This window comes from Camelina sativa, chromosome 13 (genome assembly GCF_030686135.1).
Source record: "Camelina sativa cultivar CO46 ecotype springtype chromosome 13, ASM3068613v1".
Lineage (NCBI taxonomy): Eukaryota > Viridiplantae > Streptophyta > Magnoliopsida > Brassicales > Brassicaceae > Camelina > Camelina sativa.
The window spans coordinates 25,287,925-25,314,945 of NC_141892.1; the positions used below are offsets into that span (position 1 = coordinate 25,287,925).

The 27,021-nt window shown below is 33.6% G+C and overlaps 1 protein-coding gene, 1 long non-coding RNA gene and 1 pseudogene across 3 annotated transcripts; all 3 read left to right on the plus strand.

Annotated features, from left to right (window-relative positions):
• Positions 1-3,818: 3,818 nt before the first annotated feature.
• On the plus strand, positions 3,819-5,579 carry LOC104737549 (uncharacterized). Its single transcript, XR_759753.3, has 3 exons — positions 3,819-3,951; positions 4,798-5,198; positions 5,313-5,579. It is a non-coding gene; the product is annotated as an uncharacterized LOC104737549 (long non-coding RNA).
• Positions 5,580-13,841: 8,262 nt separating this feature from the next.
• Positions 13,842-17,008, plus strand: LOC104737550 (putative pectinesterase/pectinesterase inhibitor 40; annotated as a pseudogene). The gene is made up of 3 exons (XR_015577750.1): positions 13,842-14,664; positions 15,889-16,048; positions 16,181-17,008. The product of XR_015577750.1 is annotated as a putative pectinesterase/pectinesterase inhibitor 40 (transcript).
• Positions 17,009-17,519: 511 nt separating this feature from the next.
• LOC147930001 (putative pectinesterase/pectinesterase inhibitor 39) lies at positions 17,520-20,188 on the plus strand. The gene is made up of 3 exons (XM_087481175.1): positions 17,520-18,380; positions 18,954-19,114; positions 19,307-20,188. The coding sequence occupies exons 1-3, from the start codon at positions 17,635-17,637 to the stop codon at positions 19,996-19,998; spliced, it is 1,599 nt and encodes a 532-aa protein (XP_087337301.1). The 5' UTR covers positions 17,520-17,634; the 3' UTR covers positions 19,999-20,188.
• The last annotated feature ends 6,833 nt before the right edge of the window (positions 20,189-27,021 follow it).

Sequence of the window (27,021 nt, forward strand, 5' to 3'; positions counted from 1 at the left end):
CCATCATTCATCAACATCTCAGCGCTTAATCGGGGATTAAGCTCCAATTTGGCGGAGTTTATAACATTTTTCTAATCTCAGTCATAAGGATGATTTTAGGAAACTAACTCATTTTGTCAATTTCACATAAATTGATTATAGTTTTTTTTGCAAATACGTAGAGATCAATATTTTATTTACAAAAAACAAAATTTATTTTTTTGCAAAAGAAACAAAATTATCAAAAAAATACAATTTTTTAAAATTTTGTTTTTTTTTTGTTGTAAAAATATTATCACGCAGTGTACCGCGGATTAAAATTTAGATTAAGCGGAACTTTATTAATGTCAAAATAATTATGGCGATTGTACATTTTTTGTTATGGAAAATCGATTATATCCTTTAAATTCGAGAGATTGTACCATCTCTAAAGATAGTTTTGGATATTTTATGGGAATAAATTTTAATGGGTAAAGTAGTTTTTGGAAAAATCAAAATTTATAGATGTTGTCTAGATTTTATACGAATAAACTTAACAAAATTGGTTCGATTTAAGATGTTTTAGGAAATGAGTTTCTGTGCAATGTTATTTTTGGAAATTGTTTAGGGGTTAATGTTGTGAAAAAAAAATTTAAATAAGTAAAACTTAAAGGGCATAACACAAAATGTACTTCAAAAATGTTAATATCGATATATCAAAACATCTATTTACGTGTCTAAGGAAAAATTGCACGTCTATTTGGATATGCACGGAAGAACTGGATCAAAACTGTCAGAACCCTACCTACTTGATTCAGGTTAGTTTCTCTGTTTAAACACAACTTTTACATTGTTTGATATATGATTTAATGAAATTCATTAATTTGATATATTAATTAAACATGATAAAATTAAACTACAATATATATAATATTTTAAATAAAATAAATTAATACTAAATTAACTTACTAATTAATGAAATATATTTGAGTGTTAAATTGTAATACAATGGAGAATAACTGAGCTTGGTGTCCTATCCATTGCATCTGTCTTTGGTTCGTAAGTTTGGCATCACTAGTTCAATCTTTTTTCAAGTAATGTAATTTTAATACTTGAATTATTAATTTGGACAACGACTAATATTTATAAAAAAGATTACAAACTTTACACACTAACTACATATGATCTTAAATAATCAAATTAATGAAAGAAAGTTGAGTGTTAAATTGCAATACAATGGAGAATTACCGAGCTTGGTATCCTATCTATTGCAAGGTCTTTGGTTCGTAAGTTTGGCCTCACTAGTTCAATCTATTTTCAAGTAGTGTAATTTTAACACTTAAATTTTTTAATATTATTAATTTGGACAATAACTACTAGATATAAAAATATTACAAACTTTACACACTAAATTAAATAGTCGAATTAATAAAAGAAATTTGAGTGTTAAATTGCAATACAATGGGGAATAACCGAGCTTGGTGTCCTATCCATTGTCTTTGGTTCATAAGTTTGGCATCACTAGTTCAATATTTTTTCAAGTAATGTAATTTTAACACTTAAATTTCTTAATATTATTAATTTGGACAATAACTACTATATATAAAAAATAGCACAAACTTTACATACTAACTACATATGATCTTAAATAGTCGAATTAATGTAATTTTAACACTTAAATTTCTTAATACTATTAATTTGGACAACAACTACTATATAAAAAAAATATCACAAACTTTACACACTAACTACATATGATCTTAAAATAGTCGAATTAATGAAAGAAATTTGAGTGTTAAATTACAATACAATGGAGAATAACCGAGCTTGGTGTCTTGTCCATTGCATCGTCTTTGGTTCGTAACTTTGGCATCACTAGTTCAATCTTTTTTCAAGTAGTGTAATTTTAACACTTAAATTTTTTTTAATATTATTAATTTGGACAATAACTACTAGATATAAAAATATTACAAACTTTACACACTAAATTAAATAGTCGAATTAATAAAAGAAATTTGAGTGTTAAATTGCAATACAATGGAGAATAACCGAGCTTGGTGTCCTATCCATTGTCTTTGGTTCGTAAGTTTGGCATCACTAGTTCAATCTTTTTCCAAGTAATGTAATTTTAACACTTAAATTTCTTAATATTATTAATTTGGACAACAACTACTATATAAAAAAAATATCACAAACTTTACACACTAACTACATATGATCTTAAATAGTCAAATTAATGAAAGAAATTTGAGTGTTAAATTGCAATACAATGGAGAATAACCGAGTTTGATGTCCTGTCCATTGCATCGTCTTTGGTTCGTAAGTTTGGCATCACTAGTTCAATCTTTTTTCAAGTAATGTAATTTTAACACTTAAATTTCTTAATATTATTAATTTGGACAACAACTACTATATATAAAAAATATCACAAACTTTACACACTACATATGATCTTAAATAGTCGAATTAATGTAATTTTAACACTTTTTCTTAATATTATTAATTTGGACAACAACTACTATATTTAAAAAATATCACAAACACAGTTAACATATGATCTTAAATAGTCGAATTAATGAAAGAAATTTGAGTGTTAAATTGCTATACAATGAAGAATAACCGAGCTTGGTGTCTTATTTATTGCATTGTCTTTGGTTCGTAAGTTTGGCATCACTAGTTCAATCTTTTTCCAAGTAATGTAATTTTAACACTTAAATTTCTTAATAATTTGGACAACAACTACTGTATATAAAAAATATTACAATCCTTACACACTAACTACATATGATCTTAAATAGTCAAATTAATGAAAGAAATTGAGTGTTAAATTGCAATACAATAATAATAATAATAAAATAATTGCAATACAATGGAGAATAACCGAGCTTGGTGTTTTATTTCAGTGGCGGATCTAGAAATTATTTTTAGCGGGGTCAAAACATAACTAAACTATTTTTTTATATATAAATATAAAAACATCTTACAAACCCACTCTATGAGTTTTTATATCCTAAAATCTATTCATTACAGTTTCATTTGTAATAGATAAAAATACATATTTTCGATGAAACAATCTAAACAATCATTCAGATATTGATCTTCAATCCGATTGCATCGATAAGTTTTCAGAATCTTCATCGCTGAAAAAACATTTCTCAACAGTTGCACTAGCAAGAGGCAAAATCAAAACCAACTTCAACAACTTATAGATGTGACATATTTTTTTTTACTAAATATATGTATTACTAAATTTTTACTAAATTAATATATGTATCACTAATATTTAATACACTAAATATGTATCACTAAATTTTTTCAAAAAATTAATGAGGAGTCAATTGACCCCACACCCTTCTATGTGGATCCGCCCTTGTTTTATATCCATTGTATATTATTTTTGGTTTGTTAGTTTGACATCACTAGTTCAATTGTTTTTCAAGTAATGTAATTTTAACTCTTAAGTTTCTTAATATTAATTTGGACGACAACTACTATATATAAAAAATATTACAAATTTTACACACTAACTATATATGATCTTAAATAGTCTAATTAATGAAAGAAATTTGAGTATTGATCTCTTTGCTTCTTCTCAGCATATACATATATAATATAGCTAACCCAATTTTTAGGGATTGCCATGTCACTATTTTTATTCAACGGATAAGATTGTTTTGTTTTCTGATCCTACGGTTAAGATTTATTATGATGTCATAAATTTATTAAATTAAAAGGCACTTCTCTTTGCTTCCTTCCCCAAATCTTCAAATCGTGGCTTCTTTTTGTTTTGCCCTACCGAATCCAGCGCATCTCTTTGTAAAAAACCTGTTCAATTGCCTCTTTTCATACATTTTATATCCGGGATACATTCACAGTTTATAATGGTCCATGTTTTTTTTATTTTCTCTTCTCATCCAAAAATTGAACAGGTACTTTAGTGGGAGATATGAGTATTTTTTTTTTATTTCCTCTTCTCATCGAAAAACTGAACAGGTACTTTAGTGGGAGATATGAGTATTTATTTGTTGGTGTATTGATTCATGTATTAATCTTGTACTGAACAGGTACTTTAGTGGGAGATATGAGTATTTATTTGTTGGTGTATTGATTCATGTACGAATAAGGTCGACATTACTAAAGTTCATACATTAATCTTAGTTTTGTAAACTTTTAGGCTCTTCAAATTTTCTAGCCTATCCTGTTTCCTTTTTGTGATCCGTTAAATAAGTACGCGTGCCATATTTTTTGCATGGCTAATGTTTTCAATTTTCAATGTCTAGATTTTATTTTTTTGACTTTCCTTCTGATTGTTCGATTAGATGTGGAAACGAAACGGATGATGTTGTTTTTTGGCATTGCTTATGTTATAGTCTTATAAGTGTGCCTCCCTGCGGGTCAGCACCACCCGAATGAAACGGAGGACTTCACCCAGTGACTCCGCGAGTGTGGTTTCGATTTTCAGAGAATTTCCGATTTACAAACAACCGTTTCAAAAAAAAAAATATTCTAATCAACGATTTTTTTTAAAAATATTCTAATCAACGATTTTTTATTATTATTAGTAAATTAGTAAGCATAATGATTGTTCACATTCAAAAGACGTTCTTCTCTACACCAAGGGTTTCTTGAACTTTCACTACTCAAAAAAAAAAAAGGGTTTCTTGATCTTCAACTCAATGATTATGAAAGACCCGTACTTGGCATGTATAGCCACCGATCCATTATTCACCATATGCGTCATGTGACTTTGTTGCACCCACTCTTCTAGATTTATGGGTTTTTGATAAGTTATCAGTCATGCCTCTGTTTGATGAAGGGGAATTTTTTTTATGTTTCCAGACTTGTAGATTCTCGCTGAGGAGGAGGAGGTTAATGACCACTTGAAACATCTTCAGAATAGTGAGGAAAGTTGTTCTTGGAGGAAGACGTGCCGGAAGGATTTTAAAATTGGGGGTTGCAACGATTGGGATGTTACCACGAACCCGCATCACCAAAACTCTCACTAACATACCACCTCCTGAGTCGTAATTTTGATTTCTTTATTATCTGATTGTATTTATTTATGGTATTAGAACAGGTCTAATTATTTAATACAGGTACCACCCGTGGAAGTCTAGTCCTAATTTTAGTAACACATTATTTTGTCGTAGAAGGTATGCAGCAGTGGAACTAAAAAATTATCTTTACAGGGGTCAAAGATAATAATCATGGGTCAAAGGATGTAAACTTTGGTTAATGGGGTAAAAAGTTTTTTAGCAATTTTATGTGTTTCTGTTGTAACTATAGAAGTATAATGATTCTTTCTTATCATTCTTTCTTATGGGTGTCATCTAACTCCTCTACCTTTTATGTAGAACCGCCATTGGGTGCATGCCGCTGATAGATTTATCATGGAGGGAGAGTTAGGGCATGCATGTAATTGGATCGGTGTTCAAACGATGGACCGTCTCTGGTCCATTACAAATGACCACTATGGTTCATTTTTTTCAAATGTTGAATTTTAATGTATCAGAAGAAATAACAATAAAGCTGCGAAACAATTAGGGAAAAGGAACATTGTACAGGCAAAAAAAAAACTTTGTAAAATTTTTCCACGAGATTCATATTTCACATTAATCAACGAATGCTACTGTAAATAAAAAATCTATTTAGAAAATATTTTAAATTCATATATGTATAATTATAAAAATGATATTATTATGTCTTTAAAGAAAATACTATTGTTTTGTGTAGCATATTAGTTAAAATTAAAAATTTGTAAAATTTTTTCACGAGATTCATATTTCACATTAATCAACGAATGCTACTGTAAATAAAAAATATATTTAGAAAATATTTTAAATTCACATATGTATAATTATAAAAATGATATTATTATGTCTTTAAAGAAAATACTATTGTTTTGTGTAGCATATTAGTTAAAATTAAAATAACATATGAGAAAAACGTAAGTGTTATTATTTGTAACTCAAAATTGAAATGAAATACTGATTTTTTTGTTTACGAATTATTTGGAATTTGAGGAGTTGCATTGTTTGGTGGAAAGCAGTTTACTTTAAAATACTGATTGCTTAATGCAATTTCATCAATATAATATAATGAAGTGCACATTGTATATTTTTTTCTCTGTGTAGAAAAAATGATATTTGTGGGCAAAAATAAAAAGAAAACTAACTTTTTGGTGTAGCATTAGGTTAAACGAACTTTCAGTTTCACGCTTTCAAAATTTGTAAACGACAAATATATTCTATCTATGAAATTGTCAATTTGCGGCCATTTTCATGATGACACTTTTGGATTTTGTACTATTGTCTAAAACCTTATAGATTTGCCATTTTTACTACAATAATATGATTAAACATTTTTGACCCATTATATTTGGATTTAGTCGGTTTCATTTGTTTTTAAAGTTTAATATTTGTTATAAACTATATATTTTAGCAAAGACAAATATAAATAGAAACATTTTTAAATGTTCAAAAATAGTAAATCCATAAGAGTTAAGTAAAAATGGCATATTCGTAAGATATGACTTAGAAGATGGCATATTCGTAAGATATGACTTAGAAGATGGCATATTCGTAAGATTTGACTTCGTAAAAATTTCAATATATATTTTGACAAAAAAAAAATCCAATATATATAAAGTGGAACAAAAAATAAGTTAGCAAAAAGTATAATCCGTCATTTTGGTACTAAAATATAAAAAGAAATAATTGGTGAGCCTCTTAAAATTTAAGTGAACATATATTTAAAAGGTTTATTAGTTGGACATTATGCATATCTATCAATCATGGTACTATATTGGCAATGCTCGATTTGAGTATGTACACAATATATATACTATAACATCAATTGTAACATAAAACGAGCAAATAAACATATTTCATCATCGATGATTATTCACATTGGACACGGATCTTGATTTAAAATTAAATGAATTCATTATTTTTTTAACTTTTTTTTTTTTATTTTTGGCAAAAAAGCTGATGATGAACACATCTAAAAAAAGTGATTGTAAATTATAAACGATTGAAAAAATAGCTGGTAAATTAAGAAAGTGGATAGCTGGAGAAACCAGTTTAGAAATTTAAAAATCGAAATAGCCCAAATTATAGTATCATAATCAATTTTCTTCTCTAAAACATGGCTTCCCAGTGTTAATCTTTTCAAAATTTTCATTCAAAACACACAAAACAGCTACCACCAAAAACGATGAGCTACAGGAATCGACGCAAGGAAATTAGAGACTTTGATGAGTTACAAGATCTCTTTGGGAGGGAGAAGCAGAGATTATAAATATCTCCACCAATTCATCATTGTATATATTTAGTAATAGATATAGACTTGGCTGTATTAATAATTGTCCATTCATATATAGGTAGCTGAAAGATGGCATAATCGTTCATCTGTAGTGTTTTCATCCTAGATATTGAAAATAGTAGATGCAGCCCAGTCCCATCGTAATACTATAGTATTGTGTTTGTTACCGTTGTGATTAGAATGAATTAATATACACTTAACTGTATAATAATCATAAAAGAAAAAAGAAAAGGAAACAACAACAAACGCATTATATATCTTAATTATAAATCTGACCGTTGTGAATGAAATCAAAACTCTCTATTTCTGTTTCTCTCTTCTCCCTTGTTCTTCTTCGTTCCTCAAAACCCTAAACCAAAAAGTAAATATTTTTGTAAGAGTACGTGCCTGATGATGATGATGAAGAAAAGCCGATGATGATAAGATATTCAGATCGATCTATCTCTCCATCCAATACAAAGCCTACGATCATTAAGATCGATCCATCTCACAATTCCTGGCGATGGATGATGATGCTGATCATCAGAATTATAGTGTTATGACTCAGATTCGACTTCGAGGAATGCTTAAGTGTGAGAGAGACTCTCGGTGACTGAGAGGATTCGATACAAGCTCTGGTTCATACGTGTGGGAGTCACGTGTGAGTGACACGGGTGGAAGTTGTTACAAACGACTGAGGATAGATCCGTCCTTCTGATTATTCTAATCTTATCTTCTTATCTTCTCTTAAGCTCGATCAGAAGTTTGTTAGATCTTGTTAAGGAGAGATTAGAGAGAGAGTAATCAGTTTACAGAAGAGAGAGAAGTGAGAGCTTTGTAATCGGAATTGATCATTGTTCTAGTGGATTACCGGAGAAGTTCTCTCCGGCGAGATGTAGCGTTTCCATCTTGGAAACGTGAACTCGTTAAATCGTGTGTTGTTTCTTCTCTCGTTCTTTCTTAAGTTTTTTCTCAAGTCTAATTCTCTCATTTCGCGTTCGATTCTTGTTTGTATCGGTCAAGACTGATCGGGTTTTACAACAATTGGAATGTTGATGCTTTTCAAATGACAAAGTATATGAAGTAAGTTCTTGAGAGTCAAGGCGATGAAGAGTGTGAAGATCAGTTATCTGCAGTTGAGTGAGTTCCTGTGTTTTCAAACCTCTTCCACAAGTTTAAGTTTCTGTTTTGCTTGAGGGCAAGCAAAGGCTAAGTCTATGGGGATCGCCACATAATCCAATGTCACTGGGAAATTGTCAATATTTCATCTCTTTTATAGATGATTTCTCGAGAAAGACGTGGATCTATTTTCTGAGGAAGAAGGATGAGGCGTTTGGTAAGTTCATAGAGTGGAAGAAATTGGTGGAGACTCAGTGAGAGAAGAAGGTAAAGAAGCTGAGGACTGATAATGGTCTGGAATACTGTAATCAGTATTTTGATAAATTTTGTAAATATGAGGGTATTGTAAGACACAGAACTTGTGCTTATATTCCTCAACAGAATGGGGTTGCTGAAAGGATGAACAGAACTATAATGGACAAGGTTAGGAGTATGCTCAGTGAAAGTGGAATGTGATTTATCATGGTTTTTACGCTTTCTAACCATGATATAAGTGTGCTTTTTGAGTCTTTTCATTTGTTTCTAGGTTGTTTTTGAGACTTTACAGGTTATCTAGGAATTTGGCACAGATGGAGCGAAGTGGAGTAATTTGGATGATTTTGGAGCATTTAATCGAAGGAAAAGAACTAAAGTCGGATCAGAATTATGGCATCTACCGACACCGAAGGAGCATCGGTCGACACCCATGTTTATCTAACGAGAGAAAGAAGAAATTGGAAGTTTTACAATTTTACCCAAAGTTTTCCTAAATTGCAACACAAGTCTCTGACGTGTTTTAGGACATATATAGTGTTTTTGGGTTTTAGAAAACCCTTAAGTTATTTTTAGCAGTTTTTGAGAGAGAGATATTGAAAGCTTTTGGGAGAGAAGGATCTGAATTCTTTGTAGAGAGAAGATTTCTAAACTCCTTTCCTTGTTTTTGCTTGTTGCCCTCATGTAATCCAAGACTAGACAAGGTTGAAGCTAAGCAGTAGAATCAGAGTCAAGGTGGAGAATTGTAGTGTTATGACTCAGATTCGACTTCGAGGAATGCGTAAGTGTGAGAGAGACTCTCGGTGATTGAGAGGATTCGATACAAGCTTTGGTTCATACGTGTGGGAGTCACGTGTGAGTGGCATGGGTGGAAGTTGTTACAAACGACTGAGGGTAGATCCGTCCTTCTGATTATTCTAATCTTATCTTCTTATCTTCTCTTAAGCTCGATCAGAACTTTGTTAGATCTTGTTAAGGAGAGATTAGAGAGAGAGTAATCAGTTTACAAAAGAGACAGAGAAGTGAGAGCTTTGTAATCGGAATTGATCATTGTTCTAGTGGATTACCGGAGAAGTTCTCTCCAGTGAGACGTAGCGTTTCCACCTTGGAAACGTGAACTCGTTAAATCGTGTGTTGTTTCTTCTCTCGTTCTTTCTTAAGTTTTTTCTGAAGTCTAATTCTCTCATTTTGATTCGTGTTTGTAACGGTCCAGACTGATCGGATTTTACAACAGGAATTCTTCTTCTCCATCCAATCCAAAACAAGAAAAGCCAATGATGATCAGATCAATCGATCTCTTCATTGATCCGCATCCATCTCCCGAGTCTTCACCGAGTCAGTACGTGATTTACTATGTTCTTTTTTTTTTTTTTTTTTTACTCTGTTTTTGTTTTGTTTTATTTTATAATTCGAGTCTTCAAAACAAGAATGGTAATTGGGTATACATTATTAGGATGTATCAGAATGAAAATTGTTTTCTGGGCCATGTAATGTCATCTTACTCATCTCTGTTTCTATTATTTTAAGACTACACATACAATAAAATATATCAAAACATCAATTTACGTGTCTAAAGGAAAATTTGCAGGTCTAAAGTTAAGCATTGAGATGCGCGGAAGAACTGGATCAAAACTGTCAGAACCCTACTTACTTGATTCAGGTTAGTTCTCACAACTTTACGTTATTTAAATTATGATTTAATTAAATTCATTAATTTGATATATTAATTAAACATGATAAAATTAAACTATAATATATATAATATTTTAAATAAAAAAATTAATACTAAATTAATTCACTAATTATATGGTGTCCTATCCATTCTATCGTCTTTGGTTTGTAAATTTGACATTACTAGTTCAATTTTTTCAAGTAATGTAATTTTATAAGTTAAATTTCTTAGTATTAATTAGATAACAACTACATAAACTTTACATACTAACTAAATAAATTAAATAGTCGAATTAATAAAAACAATTGAGTGTTAAATTGCAATACAATGGAGAATAACCAAGCTTAGTGTCCTATCCATTGCATCATCTTTGATTCGTAAGTTTGGCATCACTAGTTCAATATTTTTTTAAGTAATGTAATTTTAACACTTAAATTATTAATTTGGACAACAACTACTATTTATAAAAAAATATTACAAACCTTACACACTAACTAACATATGCTCTTAAATAGTCGAATGAATGAAAGAAATTTGAGTGTTAAATTGCAATACAATGGAGAATAACCGAGCTTGATGTCCTATCCATTACATCGTCTTTGGTTCGTAAGTTTGACATCACTAGTTCAATCTTTTTTCAAGTAATGTAATTTTAACAGTTAATTTCTTAATATTAATTAGACAACAACTACATAAACTTTACACACTAACTACATAAATTAAATAGTCGAATTAATAAAAAAAAGTTGAGTGTTAAATTGCAACACAATGGAGAATAACCGAGCTTAGTGTCCTATCCATTGCATCATCTTTGGTGGATAAGTTTGGCATCACTAGTTCAATTTTTTTCAAGTAATGTAATTTTAACACTTAAATTATTAATTTGGACAACAACTACTATTTATAAAAAAATATTACAAACTTTACATACTAACTACATATGATCTTAAATAGTCGAATGAATCAAATAAATTTGAGTGTTAAATTGCAATACAATGGAGAATAACCGAGCTTGATGTCCTATCCATTGCATCGTTTTTGGTTCGTAATTTTGGCATCTTTAGTTCAATCTTTTTTCAAGTAATGTAATTTTAACAGTTAAATTTCGTAATATTAATTAGACAACAACTACATAAACTTTACACACTAACTACATAAATTAAATAGTCGAATTAATAAAAAAAATTTGAGTGTTAAGTTGCAATACAATGGAGAATAACCGAGCTTGATGTCCTATCCATTGCATCGTCTTTGGTTCGTAAGTTTGACATCACTAGTTCAATCTTTTTTCAGGTAATGTAATTTTGATAGTTAAATTTCTTAATATTTATTAGACAACAACTACATAAACTTTACACACTAACTACATAAATTAAATAGTCGAATTAATAAAAAAAAATTGAATGTTAAATTGCAATACAATGGAGAATAACCGATCTTGATGTCCTATCCATTGCATCGTCTTTGGTTCGTAAGTTTGGCATCACTAGTTCAATCTTTTTTCAGGTAATGTAATTTTAAAAGTTAAATTTCTTAATATTAATTAGATAACAACTACATAAACTTTACACACTAACTACATAAATTAAATAGTCGAATTAAAAAAAAATTGTGTGTTAAATTGCAATACAATGGAGAGTAACCGAGATTGGTGTCCTATCCATTGCATCATCTTTGGTTCGTAAGTTTGGCATCACTAGTTCAATCTTTTTTCAAGTAATGTAATTTTAACACTTAAATTATTAATTTGGACAACAACTACTATTTATAAAAAAATAGTACAAACTTTACACACTAACTACATATGATCTTAAATAGTCGAATGAATGAAAGAAATTTGAGTGTTACATTGCAATACAATGGAGAATAACCGAGCGCTATGTCCTATTCATTGCATCGTCATTGGTTCGTAAGTTTGGCATCACTAGTTCAATCTTTTTTCTAGTAATTTAATTTTAACAGTTAAATTTCTTAATATTAATTAGACAACAATTACATTAACTTTACACACTAACTACATAAATTAAATAGTCGAATTAATAAAAAAAATTTGAGTGTTAAATTGCAATACAATGGAGAATAACCGAGCTTGGTGTCCTATCCATTGCATCATCTTTGGTTCGTAAGTTTGGCATCACTAGTTCAATCTTTTTTCAAGTAATGTAATTTTAACACTTACATTATTAATTTGGACAACAACTACTATTTATAAAAAAGATTACAAACTTTACACACAAACTACATATATGTGATCTTAAATAGTCGAATGAATGAAAGAAATTTGAGTGTTAAATTGCAATACAATGGAGAATAACCGATCTTGATGTCCTATCCATTGCATCGTCTTTGGTTCGTAAGTTTGGCATCACTAGTTCAATCTTTTTTCAAGTAATGTAATTTTAAAAGTTAAATTTCTTAATATTAATTAGATAACAGTTACATAAACTTTACACACTAACTACATAAATCAAATAGTTGAACTAATAAAAAAAATTGAGTGTTAAATTGCAATACAATGGAGAATAACCGAGCTTGGTGTCATATCCATTGCATCATCTTTGGTTCGTAAGTTTGGCATCACTAGTTCAATCTTTTTTCAAGTAATGTAATTTTAACACTTAAATTATTAATTTGGACAACAACTACTATTTATAAAAAATATTACAAACTTTACACACTAACTACATATGATCTTAAATAGTCAAATTAATGAAAGAAATTTGAGTGTTAAATTGCAATACAATGGAGAATAACCGAGTTTGATGTCCTATCCATTGCATCGTCTTTGGTTCGTAAGTTTTGGCATCACTAGTTCAATCTTTTTTCAAGTAATGTAATTTTAACAGTTAAATTTCTTAATATTAATTAGACAACAACTATATAAACTTTACACACTAACTACATAAATTAAATAGTCGAATTAATAAAAAAAATTTGAGTGTTAAATTGCACTACAATGGAGAATAACCGAGTTTGGTGTCCTTCTATTGCATCATCTTTAGTTCGTAAGTTTGGTAGCATTAGTTCAATTTTTTTCTAAGTAATGTAATTTTAACACTTAAATTATTAATTTGGACAACAACTACTATTTATAAAAAATATTACAAACTTTATACACTAACTAACATATGATCTTAAATGAATGAAATAAATTTGAGTGTTAAATTGCAAATACAATGGAGATGAAAGTCGAACGGAAACGCCAGCACGTGTGTGCGTGCGTGCTTGCTTGGTTTGGCTAGGCACATCATACGGTTGAAGTGGGCTTCTTTCTTCTCTTACTGGGCTTTCACTTTGACCAGTTTGTTTGGCAATTAGCCCCCTAAAAATTTTCGAAACTGTGAGATCTTAAAAGTAAAAACAGATTATTCTCAATATATTTTGAATAATCCAAGATGAAGAAAGAGTCCAAACCGATCTTAAAAAGGATTTGTTCTCTTGGTTACGTTTCACAAAATTGGAAATCTGATTGCAATAATATATCTCTTTCAATATACAAAATCACACAAAATTGGAAATCTGATTGCAATAATATATCTCTTTCAATATTTCGTTCTATTGTGTTAGTGTTAGCGTTGCGAATTTCTTATATAAGTTCCTCTTTCATTACAGCTCCGATCACTACATTTTGAATAATCCGAGATGAAGAAAGAGTCTAAACAGATTCTACGATTGACCTTTCTCCTACTCTTCTTCTTATCCACCGTATTCTCATCTCACTCACCACACAAAACGCAGCGTTTTACATCCTCCGATGACATCACTGAGCTCCTCGTCGCCGCATTAAACCAAACCATCTCAAAGGTTAATCTCTCTTCCTCCAAATTCTCCGACCTCCTAAACCGTCTAGGCTCTAACCTAAGCCACCGCGACCACTGCGCATTCGATGATTGTCTCCAGCTACTCGATGACTCCGTCTTTGATCTCACCGCCGCGATATCCCAGCTCCGATCTCATTCTCCGGAGATCCATAACGTTAAAATGTTACTCAGCGCTACGATGACAAATACACGAACGTGTCTCGATGGTTTTGCTTCTAGCGACGAAGACGACGAGGAGGACTCGATTTATAATAATAACAAGACGTATGGAGTGGCTGAGAGCTTGAAGGAGAGCCTATTCGATATCTCTAGCCACGTCAGGAACTCGTTAGATATGCTTGAGGATATTCCAGGGAATAGTCCGGGGAAACTTGAGGAGGACGTTGGGTTTCCGATGTGGGTCTCAGGGAGTGACCGCAACCTACTTCAAGATCCCGTGGATGAGACTAAGGTTGATCTGGTGGTGGCTCAAAATGGTACCGGAAACTATACAACCATAGGCGAGGCCATATCCGCCGCTCCCAACTCGAGCGACACCAGGTACGAAAACGTTGGATATTAGGTTTGGTTGGTAAAGGTGGTAACGTGTAGATGACAATAGCATTCTGCATGTTTTTTTATTTTATTTTTTGTAATTAATTTCTTTTCCAAAATTTGTTTTGGTTAATAATGATTAATTCATTCGATCAATTTCCTAGATTTTGAATTTGATTCTTTTTTATTTTTAGAGACTAAAATTTTAGATAGATCGGAAAGGAAAAAAATAAAAGAAATTTAAACTTACAAAAAGTGTTACAACTTACAAATAAATAAGTTAGTGAACATATAATTCTTTTTTAGACTTGCTTTGAATATTCGTATTTGCGAAAATCTTCATTCTGTATTTTAACAACGTTTTTCTAAGTTTCCGATATAATTAAATTTCTTTCTTTCGAGTTAATTTGCTTGTTTCAACCTAATATCTTAAACTTGGTTTTAAAATTTTTGATAAAAAAATATAATTAATAACTTGTTCTATCCTCATCACAGTTACAACAAACAACATATCTTCAACTAGGTTTGTTTCTTCTATTCTACGCAAAATCAATGACCAAAACACAAGTGTACTCAAATCTTCATAAAATTTTGTAATCACTAGTGTCTACGGAAATTTTGGTTGCGTTGAGATCATTAGTTTCTTTCTTGTTGTTCCTTTTGTTTGTGTAAAAAAAAAATAACGAAGAACGTTAACGCTAGTGATACAATGTAACGAAAATTTCCTTAAATGTTACTCAAAGGGAATCAAGAAAAAATCTACATGAAGAAGAAAAAAGATCTCGAAATAAACTATGATCAACATGTAATTAAATCATGCATTAAATTAAAGAAGCCAAATTAAACACAAAATTACATGAAATTTTCAAAGGTATCATTGTCCTGTCCATTTAATTTTAAATCATTCTAATAAAATTCTAAAAGTATGTAACATTAATCCAAAAAAATCTAAATATGTTTTGACTTTTGAGCATAACATTTACATATATATTTTCATGATCATTTTAATCGGAACCGTATCATATTGTAGTGAGTGGGGTACGTGTACATATTATAATTTTCTCTTGGTCGTCGTCAATACTCAGCTCATACTTGATTTATTACTATATAGTAGTATATACATATGTCTTTATTTTATTTTAGCTTAAAATTACATAGCTATGCCTTTCTTTTGAATATCTATAAAGTCAATGCCTCAATGAGTGTATATTGATTTTATTTTTATGGTAGGTTTGTGATATATATAAAATGTGGGGTATATTTCGAAAACATTGAAATACCGAGGGAGAAGACAATGATATGTTCGTCGGGGATGGAATCGGACTGACAGTAATAAAAGCTAACCGTAGTTATGGAGATGGATGGACAGCATATTACTCTGCCACCGTTGGTAAGTCCTTCAGATTTACAGTGCAGCTTGTATTAAATATTAGGCAATTTACGACAATGTTTGCAAATCATTTACGACAACTCTATATATGTCCATCATATTCTTAAATACAATACATAATTGTATATGCAGGCGTGAGAGGTAGTGGCTTCATAGCTAAGGACTTATCATTCGTTAATGATGCCGGACCGGCTAAACACCAGGCTGTGGCATTACGAAGTAGTTCTGACCTCTCTGCCTTCTACCGATGCAGCTTTGAAAGCTAGCAAGACACCATCTATGCCCATTCACACAAACAGTTTTATCGAGAATGTGATATATATGGCACGGTCGACTTCATATTTGGCGACGCATCGGTTGTGTTCCAGAATTGTAGTCTCTTTGCTCGCAGACCAAATCCTAACCAGAGAATCATAAATACCGCTCAAGGCCGGGAAGACTCACGTCTACCCACAGGCATTTCTATAATTCATTGCAAGATCTTGGCCGCACCTGAATTGATCCCTGTGCAAGCCAACTTCAAAGCATATTTAGGCCGTCCGTGGCAACTATATTCTAGGACGGTTATCATGAAATCGTTTATTGACGATCTGGTGGAACCTGCCGGATGGTTGAAGTGGAAAGATGATTTTGCACTTGAACCTTATATTATGGAGAGTACATGAACGAAGGGCCGGGGTCGAACCTGACCAACCGGGTCCAGTGGCCTGGTTTTAAGCGCATCGAAACCTTGGAGGAAGCAACTGAGTTCTCTATTGGTCCATTTATCGAAGGCAACAAATGGCTCAATTCTACCGGAATTCCTTTTACTCTTGACCTCTAGTCTAATCATTACAAATTTTGATAGTAGCATATAAGCAAAATTTCATTAATACATTACCATGCACATATAATTGTAAGCTGGATTATCAAAAAAAGAAAAGAAATTGTAAGCTGCAGGGGATCAAATTATTTCGACAATTTATTACTTGCTATAATGTAAGATCGATGTGTTTTGATCTTTGTGTTAATTGATTTTGGTAAGTAGGTACCAGCTAGTAAGATGTGTTCTGACCTTTGGGTGTTAATGGGTTTTGGTAAGTAGGTACTAGCTAGTAAGATGTGTTTTGATCTTTCTGTTAATTATTTTTGGTTAGTAGCTACTAGCTAGTAAGATGTGTTGATCTTTGTATTAATGGTTTTGGGTAGTAGCTACTAGCCTAGTAAGATGTGTTCTCTAATCTCTGTATTATTATTTTTTATGTAAGCATGGAAAGGAATATTTACAACGTCTTTTCAAATGTAGAAATGAGCTACAAATAGGGCAGATGGACAAACAAAACAAAATTATCCCTTTAAATCAATTTATCTAAATAAGTATATATTAAGTTGAAATAATTACTATTAAAAGGATTTGTGTTAGTCAACATAATATTAAATTCCCAGTTTCTCTTTTATTTAATTTGTTGTATATAACATTCTTCGCATATATATTGTTACATTGGGAAGTTTATATAAGACCACACACCATTCCCTTTTTTTACATTTCAGCTTTGTCTTTTATTTTTTCTTTCGATTGTACTACAATCTTAAAGAAAAAAAAAAAGATGAACAATCCAATTAGAAATAAACCAAAACACTTATTTTTCAACTTACTGCCGTTAACCTATCACCTAATCTTCTTATCCGCCGTCGTTTCATCTCATTCAGCATCATACACCACTCACAAAACACAGCATTTGACCGGAACCAAAGTCACCCCTGAGCTCGTAATCGCCACCTTAAACCAAACCATCTTAAAGGTTAGTGTCGCTTCCTCCAGCTTCTCCGACCTCCAAAACCGTTTTGGTCCAAACCTAAGCAGCCGTGAACGTTGCGCATTAGAAGACTGTCTTGGTCTACTCGACGACACCATCTCAGATCTCCAAGCCGCACTCTCTAACCTCCGATCTTCATCCTTTGAGTCCCATGACGTCAAAATGTTGCTCAGCAACGCCATCACAAACCAAGACACGTGTCTAGATGGTTTCTCGAGATGTCGCAATGACAATGAGAATAACAATGATATGAGTGTTGCATTGCCTAAGAACTTGAAGGAGAGCATCTTAAACATCTCTAACAACCTCAGTAATTCCCTCGACATGCTTCAGGTGATGTCGAGGAAGAACCCGTCCCGGGAATCATCTGATGTTGACGTTAAGTACCCGGGTTGGGTCTCAGAGTTTGACCAGAGACTCCTTCAAGCTCCAGTACAAGAGACCAGTTTCAATCTCTCGGTGGCGAAGGATGGAACCGGAAACTTCACAACCATTAGTGCCGCCGTCTCTGCCGCTCCAAACTCTAGCGAAACTAGGTACATAAAATCTTAACCCGTTATGTAGTCAAGTTAACATTTGAAAAAAAGAAAAAAGTACAAACATGGCACCAATAATGAAGAAATGATTTCCCAAGTTTTCACTAATCACAATTTATCAGAATTTTTATTCATTTATTTAAAATTAAAATGAATTGCATGCACCATATTAAGTCACTTAAATCTAATTGGTACACACGTAAAAATAGTTTCACGATTCTGCAAATGTCTAAGTCTAACAACATTACATAATATTTTTTATTCTAACAACGTTACTATTTTTTTTTTCTAAAAACATTACATAATATTTTTTTTTCTAACAACATTACATAATTTTTTTTTTCTAACAACATTACATAATTTTTTTTTTCTAACAACATTACATAGTTCCTTATAAATATCTGTGTATGTGAGCCACTGAGGGATACACTAACACACTTGAGACGTGACACATGCAATTCAGGTTTACGAAAATGAAATGATAATCTTTTTGGTTTTAACCGTATTAATACATGTCATGTTTTTTTTTTCCCAAGTCATAGTCTAATATTAATTCTTCCATTTTTTTGGTAGATTTATTATTTATATAAAAGGTGGAGAATATTTTGAGAACGTCGAAGTACCGAAGAAGAAGACAATGATAATGTTTGTCGGAGACGGTATCGGAAAAACAGTCATAAAAGCAAACCGCAACTGCGTTGATGGATGGCCAACTTTTCGAACTGCTACCGTAGGTTAGTAGTAGAGCATTTTGATAAAGAGTTCAGTTTAAATTTAGAGATATCTTGATGGGCTGAGACCAAATTATATTTTGAGCCCAAATAAAATCTAATTTAAAGATATCTACTAATCTCTCCGCAACAAAAGTACTTCATACAATTCCTCTGTTTTTTTTCCTAACCTATATAATGTAATTGTGTATGCAGGCGTGAAAGGGAAAGGCTTCATAGCTAAGGACATAACATTCGTGAATTTTGCTGGACCGGCCAAAAAACAGGCTGTGGCATTGCGAAGCGGCTCTGATCTCTCTGCCTTCTACCGTTGCGCGTTCTATGGTTACCAAGACACCCTTTATGTTCATTCAGCCAAACAGTTTTACCGAGAATGCGATATATATGGTACAATCGATTTCATATGCGGCAACGCGGCTGTTGTGTTCCAGAACTGTAGTCTTTATGCTCGTAGACCAATTCCTCACCAGAAGATTGCATTTACCGCTCAAAGCCGCAATGGGTCGAGGCAGCCCACTGGTATATCTATAATTCATAGTAGAATCTTGGCCGCACCTGATCTGATCCCTGTGAAAGGTAACTTCACGGCGTACTTCGGTCGGCCATGGAGAAACTATTCTAGGACGGTTATCATAAAATCATATATTGATGATCTCATAAATCCTTCTGGATGGTTGGAGTGGGATAACAAATCTGGACTTGAACCCTTATATTATGGAGAGTACATGAATGAAGGGCCTGGTGCAAACATGACAGAGCGGGTCAAATGGTCCGGTTTTAGACGCATCGAAAACTCAACGGAGGCAACCCAATTCACCGTCGGTCCATTTATCCATGGTGACACATGGATTAATTCTACTGGTATCCCTTTTAGTCTCGGCTTCTAATTAATAGTTAGAACTGATAATCATGAAGCAAGCTAAAATGTTGTAACCACCATATTGGATCGTAAAGATGGAATCAAGACTTATAAATTTATCAACATTCTTGATAAGTTTTATTGCACGTATAGTATTTGTGTATTACAGTTTCAGAGCTGCTATGGTTTCAATGTGACATGAGTATATGTTAAATGTAGCTATGGTTAGTCTATAGATTATAGATAAATCTCATACTAAGTGAGATTAAAATGTTGTGACAGACAGCTTGAGTTCTCAATTTCAGTTTAATATTTTGAGAGAATGACAAAAAAAAGATGGTTCATACTTCATAACCGTATCATGAACTTAAACTAATTAAAAGAAAAAGTTAAACTATAATTTAGTCAAAGAAACTTATTTATTTGTCCACATATGTAATTCTTTGTTTTTCCAGTGAAATATAAAGCCTTTACCATCTGTTTTCTTGGTTGTGCAATAATGGGAAAAAACTTCTTACAGAGAAGCAGGAAAAAGGAGAATAAGAACATGAATCCAAACTTTTATTTTTAATTTTTTTTTCCCTCTTTTTATCGTGTTTTGTTTTGGAGGGTCATAATGCATGTGGAATCATCACAGAAGCGCACATGATATAAGTACGACATTCCCATATATTTTCGGGTCACAGAAGCGCACATGAAAACTCCATGATTTGGAGAACAAACAGATGCGCAAATTTTTTTTTCTTCTATTTTCGGGTCAGAGAGGATCCGCGTCCCGACCCGGTTAGTTTTAAGTGATCGACCCAAAGGTATAATAGTCATTTAGATAAATCGAAACTATAGGTTAATTTAATTAAATTAAGTGATTCTCTAATCATTTTTAATGATAAACGTACCAAAACAAAATCATGGTCCAATTGGAGTATAGTGAGTATTTCAGTTTTAATAGAATAGATTATTGAATAAATAATATTATACAAAGAGTAATGTTGTGTTAAGATTCTATCGGTTATAAATTACATGAAAATAATATTTTTTAATTATCTGTTTATATTTTAAAAGATTGATCATACGTAGCACACACATTTGGAATTCATAATATATAGATGGCTCAATTTGAACAGCGATGAAACATTCGAGAAGTTCGAATTCACGATCTATATAAATAAGCAAAAAAAAAACATTTGCATTTTCTAAAAATTGAACTTGCAACATGGTGCACAAGTACTGATTTATAAGAAAGTAAGAACCAAAACGCTTTACTACCGATCATGTTTAGTTGTTATTCAAAATGAGCTACATGGTAAAATTAGATGAATTTGATCAATTATGTCTTCCATCAAATTTGTTTTATTATGAAGAAAAAGACAAATATTTAATTTGAGACCCTGAAAAATCTAAAACAGTTTGATTTTGAGATTCTTGACAAATTTAATAAAGTTGGGGGTGCTCCGCATGCTCGTTAATTTCCTTTGCGGTGACGATGAGTCTTGACAAAATAAAAGATCATCATCTACTTTATATGCCCATAACACTTTCACTATTTGGTTGGATGTATTCATTGATGTTTTGGGCATAAAGCCAAACGCCAAACTAGTTCCATAGTTTGACACCATGTTGCATTGCATTTTGTCAATAACAAATTCGAACTTTTGGGCTCTCTAGCTGACGATTTACCATGTTCGGAAAGAAAGGAAAATGCACATCGACGTAATAATCACCACCCGATTGCACATTTCGCTCACATTATTCCCGCATGCCATCCCGAATCGTATACGATAACCTTCTCTCCTTACATTTCCTAGCATAATCACTTTGCCAGTATTAGCTATTCATTCATGAAAACCACGTACGTACTCCTGGTTCAAGTTCAGTTTTCCTTTACTCAATTTGTATATAACTAATTCAAAACAGTTTAATTTTGGAACTTGTGAAAATATATGAAATTGTCTAGATAAAGTGAAGCACTATTTACCTGTGATATGATTTGGGCCCTCAGACGTTTATTTTAATTTTCCGTAAATTAAGTGATTGGCTTGCCGATAATGTTATGATGATCATTGCTGTAACGCTTTTACCGTACATTATTATTCAAATAATTGTAACCTTTTCTTAGCAGAACGCATAACAATTCCAATTAGCACTCATATATATATGTTACGGGTTAGACTAAAAAGAAAAAGAAAAAAAAAACCACTACTAGTTCCTAATAATTGTTATAGTGGCCAGAGTTTATACTTCATTATAGATTCGTAGTAAAAGGCTGATCACATGCACACATGTATGTGGAATGATTAAAATTTTAAAGTCACAAGTCCAAGTCTCATCATCAATATACAATCTACACAAAAACAAATGTCCATAAAATTGTCTAGACACAGTTCAAGGGTCTAAAACTGCTATGAATAATTATTTGGCATCTATATGACTTATATGGTGCATAAATAACAAAATCAATCGCCACAATTAAAAAATATATTTATTAAAGGTGATACATGCATGATAGAACAGTAAATACAAATTTGCTATTTGGTTAAAATCGAATCTTAATCATAACGTCCAAAACTTATATAGTGTGAGTACCCCACACTTTAGTGATTCCTCGTTTCCTTAAAATTATATAGTAAATAATTTTGAACTGTTTCATATCATTTATTAAAGTAGTAAGTATACATTAATCTCGAACACCCTACCAAAAAAAAATAAAAAAATCTCGAGCAATATAAAACGACAAATTAAGCATGAAATGTTTGTTCTGTATAACATGATTTGGATAATGAACAAACTTTATTTTGTTTAAACAATATGATTTGAAGACCGATTTGCCCATCAAGATCGTCCATGTGAAAACTAACCCAACCGTATAGGTGTGTGGTCTCAAACGTAACCAGCCCTCGAGAAATAGTTATACAAAACAAGTGTGGAGGAACGATCCTTTGAGGCTACAGAATCAATTCATGATCCTGGCCCAAGCCTAGTTAGAGGCGTGTGTCGAAACTTCATTTTTTTTTTTTTTTTTTTTTTTGAAGAACCTTTCATTCATTTGAGAGGTAGAACCAAGTTACATCGAGTGGCTCGAAATAAGGAGCAGTTACAGAGAAAACAAACACAGAACAAAGAGGCAACAATATGGTTATTGAAACACACGAAACCATGTAACCAGAAGCGTATCAGACGGATTAGAGACTCTTTGCTTGAGTGTTAATGGACCTAAATGCGACCTGAGCATAGTCTTTGTTTCCATGAGTACTGTTGAAGCTGGTCGAGAAGAGGCAGTATGAATCCGCGTGTTACGCTCCTTCCATATAGAGTAAACTGAAGCTTGGTAAGCTAGCCGAAGAATCCAAGCTACGTTCTTGTCTCTGCAAGGATTCTTCAGCCATCTAACTCCATCCTCAAAGTTAAGAGGAGGATAAAGATGGGCTTTGCTAGTGAAATAATACCAAACTTCCTTCGAATATGAACAATCAAAAAACAGGTGTTGACGAGACTCATCATAAGTGTTGCAAAGGAGACAAGTAGAAGGTACCAAGAGACCCCAACTCACCAAATGATCCCTGGTAAGGAGCCTATGTTGAGAGTTAAGCCAAGAGATGAAAGCATGCTTCGGGATTCTGCCCTTGAACCAAACTGACTCAAACCAATCCACCTTGACACCCACTGGATGAAGATGATCCCAGGTAGTGGCTGTCGAGAAACTGTTGGAAGGGGCTGCATCTCCAATCTTCCAGAGATAACGATCCTCTGGAGCATCTGAGTGTAAGTTAACAGCTGAGGAAGGAGGAATGCAGGCTCTCAACAATTGAATGATTGGATTCTGACTTCTACTACTAGCAATCCACCATTGATCCTCTCTCAGAGCATCCGCAACAACTGAGTGAAGCGGAAGACCTGCAACTCTGGGCCCTGACTCGCTTGTTAAATCCAATAAGGGACCTAAGGAAGTCCAATTATCGGTCCATAACCTGCACTTGATACCAGACCCCACCTCGCAGACTATGTAAGGCCGTGCCAACGATCGCAGCTTACAAAGATTTCTCCATAGCCAACTGCCTGAACCAGAGCCATTCAGAGTCCAAAAACACTGGTTACCAATGAGATGTCGTCGAACCCAAAAAACCCATAAAGAACCACTCGCTGAGAACAGCAACCATATCAGCTTTAAACCAAGGACTTTATTCCAATGAATTAGCCTTTTCAACCCCAGACCACCACTCTCCTTCGGTGTGCAAACTGATTCCCAGCTAACCTTAGCTCCCCTAGCTGAGTTCGGAGCTCCTTTCCAAAGGAAGGCATTGCATAAACTCTCAATTTCCTCCAAATAACTCTTAGGGAGAATGTAGATAGAAGCCCAAAAGGTTATAGTAGAGTAAATGCCAGACTGTATTAATTGGAGTCTCCCCGCAAAGGATAGATGTCTAGCAGTCCAAGAGTTAAACCTGGAAAGAACTCTATCCAAAAGCGGCTGGAAGTCTTGCCTCGTCATCTTCTTTGTCGACAGAGGGACTCCCAAATAACGAACCGGGAAGGAGCCCTGAGTCAAACCGGCAGACTCAGCTAGACTCTGGTGTAGTTGCAGATTGTCACCATCGAGAAACAAAGCAGATTTTTCTCTATTAATGCCTAACCCCGAACCTGATTTGAACTCCTCTAGAATATCCAAAATACCTTCCAAAGAGGTTTGTTCTCCATCAAAGAAAATGAGAATGTCGTCAGCAAAGCTAAGATGAGTCACAAGCGGATTTAGACACATTGGGTGAGACCCAAAATGTCCTTCCAAAGCTCCCATGTCTAACTTCTTGGAAAGCACATCCATCGCCAAAACAAACAGAAGTGAAGAGATAGGATCACCTTGACGGAGTCCTTTCTTTCCCGGAAAATACCCAATGAGCTCACCATGAAACGCAATGCTGAAGGAGGGTGTAGTATAACACTCTCTGATCCAGGCAATAAACTGCAGAGGAAGGTCTAGAGCGAGAAGAACATTGTGAAGGAAGTCCCAATTGAGGTTATCATACGCCTTTGCGAGGTCTACTTGCAGACATCCTCTGGTGGTATGACCCGTGACATGGAAATTAGAGACTAATTCAGATGCCAAGAGGACGTTTTCACACAGATGACGCCCCTGAACAAAATCCACTTGGTTCCCTTGGACAGCATCAGCAATAAAGAGTTTAATCTTCTGCTTTAATAATCTCGCTATGACCTTATAGACCGTATTGCAACAAGAGATGTGACGAAATTGAGTGATCTTATCTGCTCCTGGAATCTTTGGGATGAGGGTGATGGCAGTTGAGTTATACGACCTTGGTAGATGATCCGAAGTGAAGAAATGTTTGATTGCGTCTACCGTATCTTGACCCACAATATCCCATGCCTCTCTGAGAAACTCCACCGGGAAACCATCAGGGCCAGGAGCCTTTGATTTTGGCATAGTAACAATTGCTCTTCGAATTTCTGCTTCTGTGGGAATCTGAAGAAGTTGAGATGCTAGTTCCGGAAGGCACCTAAAGGTAGTGAGGTCCTCAATCTCAGCTACCGACATAGGATCAACGGACTGATTCTCTAAGCCAAGCATGTTCTGGTAGTAGGAGACCAAGAGATCCTTAATCTGACCTACATTGTAGATCCGCTCATCATTATCATCTCTGAGGTACTTTATAGCATTGAACCCTTGGTTTGCTAGCACAGACTTGAAGAAAAAAGCTGTGTTTGCATCTCCTTCGGCTAACCACCTTACTCTAGACTTTTGTCTATAGAAGGACTCCTGAGCATCCGCAAAAAACCGCCACTTCTTCCTGGCTACAAATTCTTGCCTGAATAAAGAGGTAGTAGGAGACACTAAAAGAGCCGATTGAATAGATTCAAGTTGAGCCAAGGCATCTTTAGTTCTCTGTTGAATGTTCCCAAAGCCTTCTCTGTTTAATTGTCTACAAGCTGCTTTGACCACTTTCATACGTTGAGCCAGAGTAAACAACTTTGAACCAACAGGAACCTCTAATCTCCAAGCATCAGCGATGACATCCTTAAACCGCGGATGGGAAGAGAGGAAGGAAAAATACTTGAAGGACTTCTTGCTTCTTTCTATAAGAGCAGAGGTATATACTAAAGCAGGAGAATGATCCGAGTCACCAGGAGGATCAAACACCACTAAAGAATCCGGGAAAGTCTCCCTCCACTGATCGTTAACCAACACCCGATCTAACTTGCGAAGAACAGGATCCTCCGGTTGATTGTTTGTCCAAGTATAAAACGCTCCTCTACTCTCCAGATCAGATAACTCATTTTCGGTAGTGCATTGAAGAAATTCTGACATACCTGAGATTGGCAGTGGATGAGGCAGGGACGAGAAATGCTCATTTGCGTAGAGGATCAGGTTGAAATCCCCAAGAATCAGAAGGAGTGTTTCCCGGGCAGGAGAATTCTGAACAATGAGCTTAATGTCCTCCCATAGATTTCTCCTTTGAGTCTGAGTATTATAACCATAAGCAAAAGCAACAGCAAAGTTTTCTCTAGTACTCGGAATATATACCGCACATAACATTATTTGAGCCGACTTGTATAAACAAATGACAGATATGGAGGGGTCCCAAACAACCCATATCCGACCATTTTCCGCAAGCTAATAGTTATGTTCTCCTCTCCACCCTGGAAAGGAGGCCCGTAGAACTTGATCCACATTCTCCTCCGAGACATGCGTCTCCAAAATACTGCCTAGAAGAGGCTTATTAGAAAGGACCCAACTTCTCAAAAATCTCTGTCGAGAGAAACTGTTCAAACCCCTTATATTCCAACAAAAAACCTTCGTCATCAATAACCCAAAAGTGAAGGTAGAGCTTAAGCTCTTATGGAGACTAACAGTCACTAACCGAGGAACTACCTCGGTTAGGCTGAGAGTTAAAAACAGAGGAGGCGATCCTATACTTCTCAGGGCACGGTTTCATATCCTGAAACTTATCCTCCTTCCTTAACATACCCTTTGATTTCTTAGAGTCCAGTTTTGCTAACTTCTTAGCAACCAAAGCTCCTGGAATTCCACCCACTGATTGAG

Coding starts and splice junctions, on each gene's coding strand:
- LOC147930001 (XM_087481175.1), top strand. CDS start 17,635: ATGAACAATCCAATTAGAAATAAACCAAAACACTTATTTTTCAACTTA. Junction 18,381..18,953: donor CCAAACTCTAGCGAAACTAG/GTACATAAAATC, acceptor TTTTTTTGGTAG/ATTTATTATTTATATAAAAG. Junction 19,115..19,306: donor TTTTCGAACTGCTACCGTAG/GTTAGTAGTAGA, acceptor TTGTGTATGCAG/GCGTGAAAGGGAAAGGCTTC.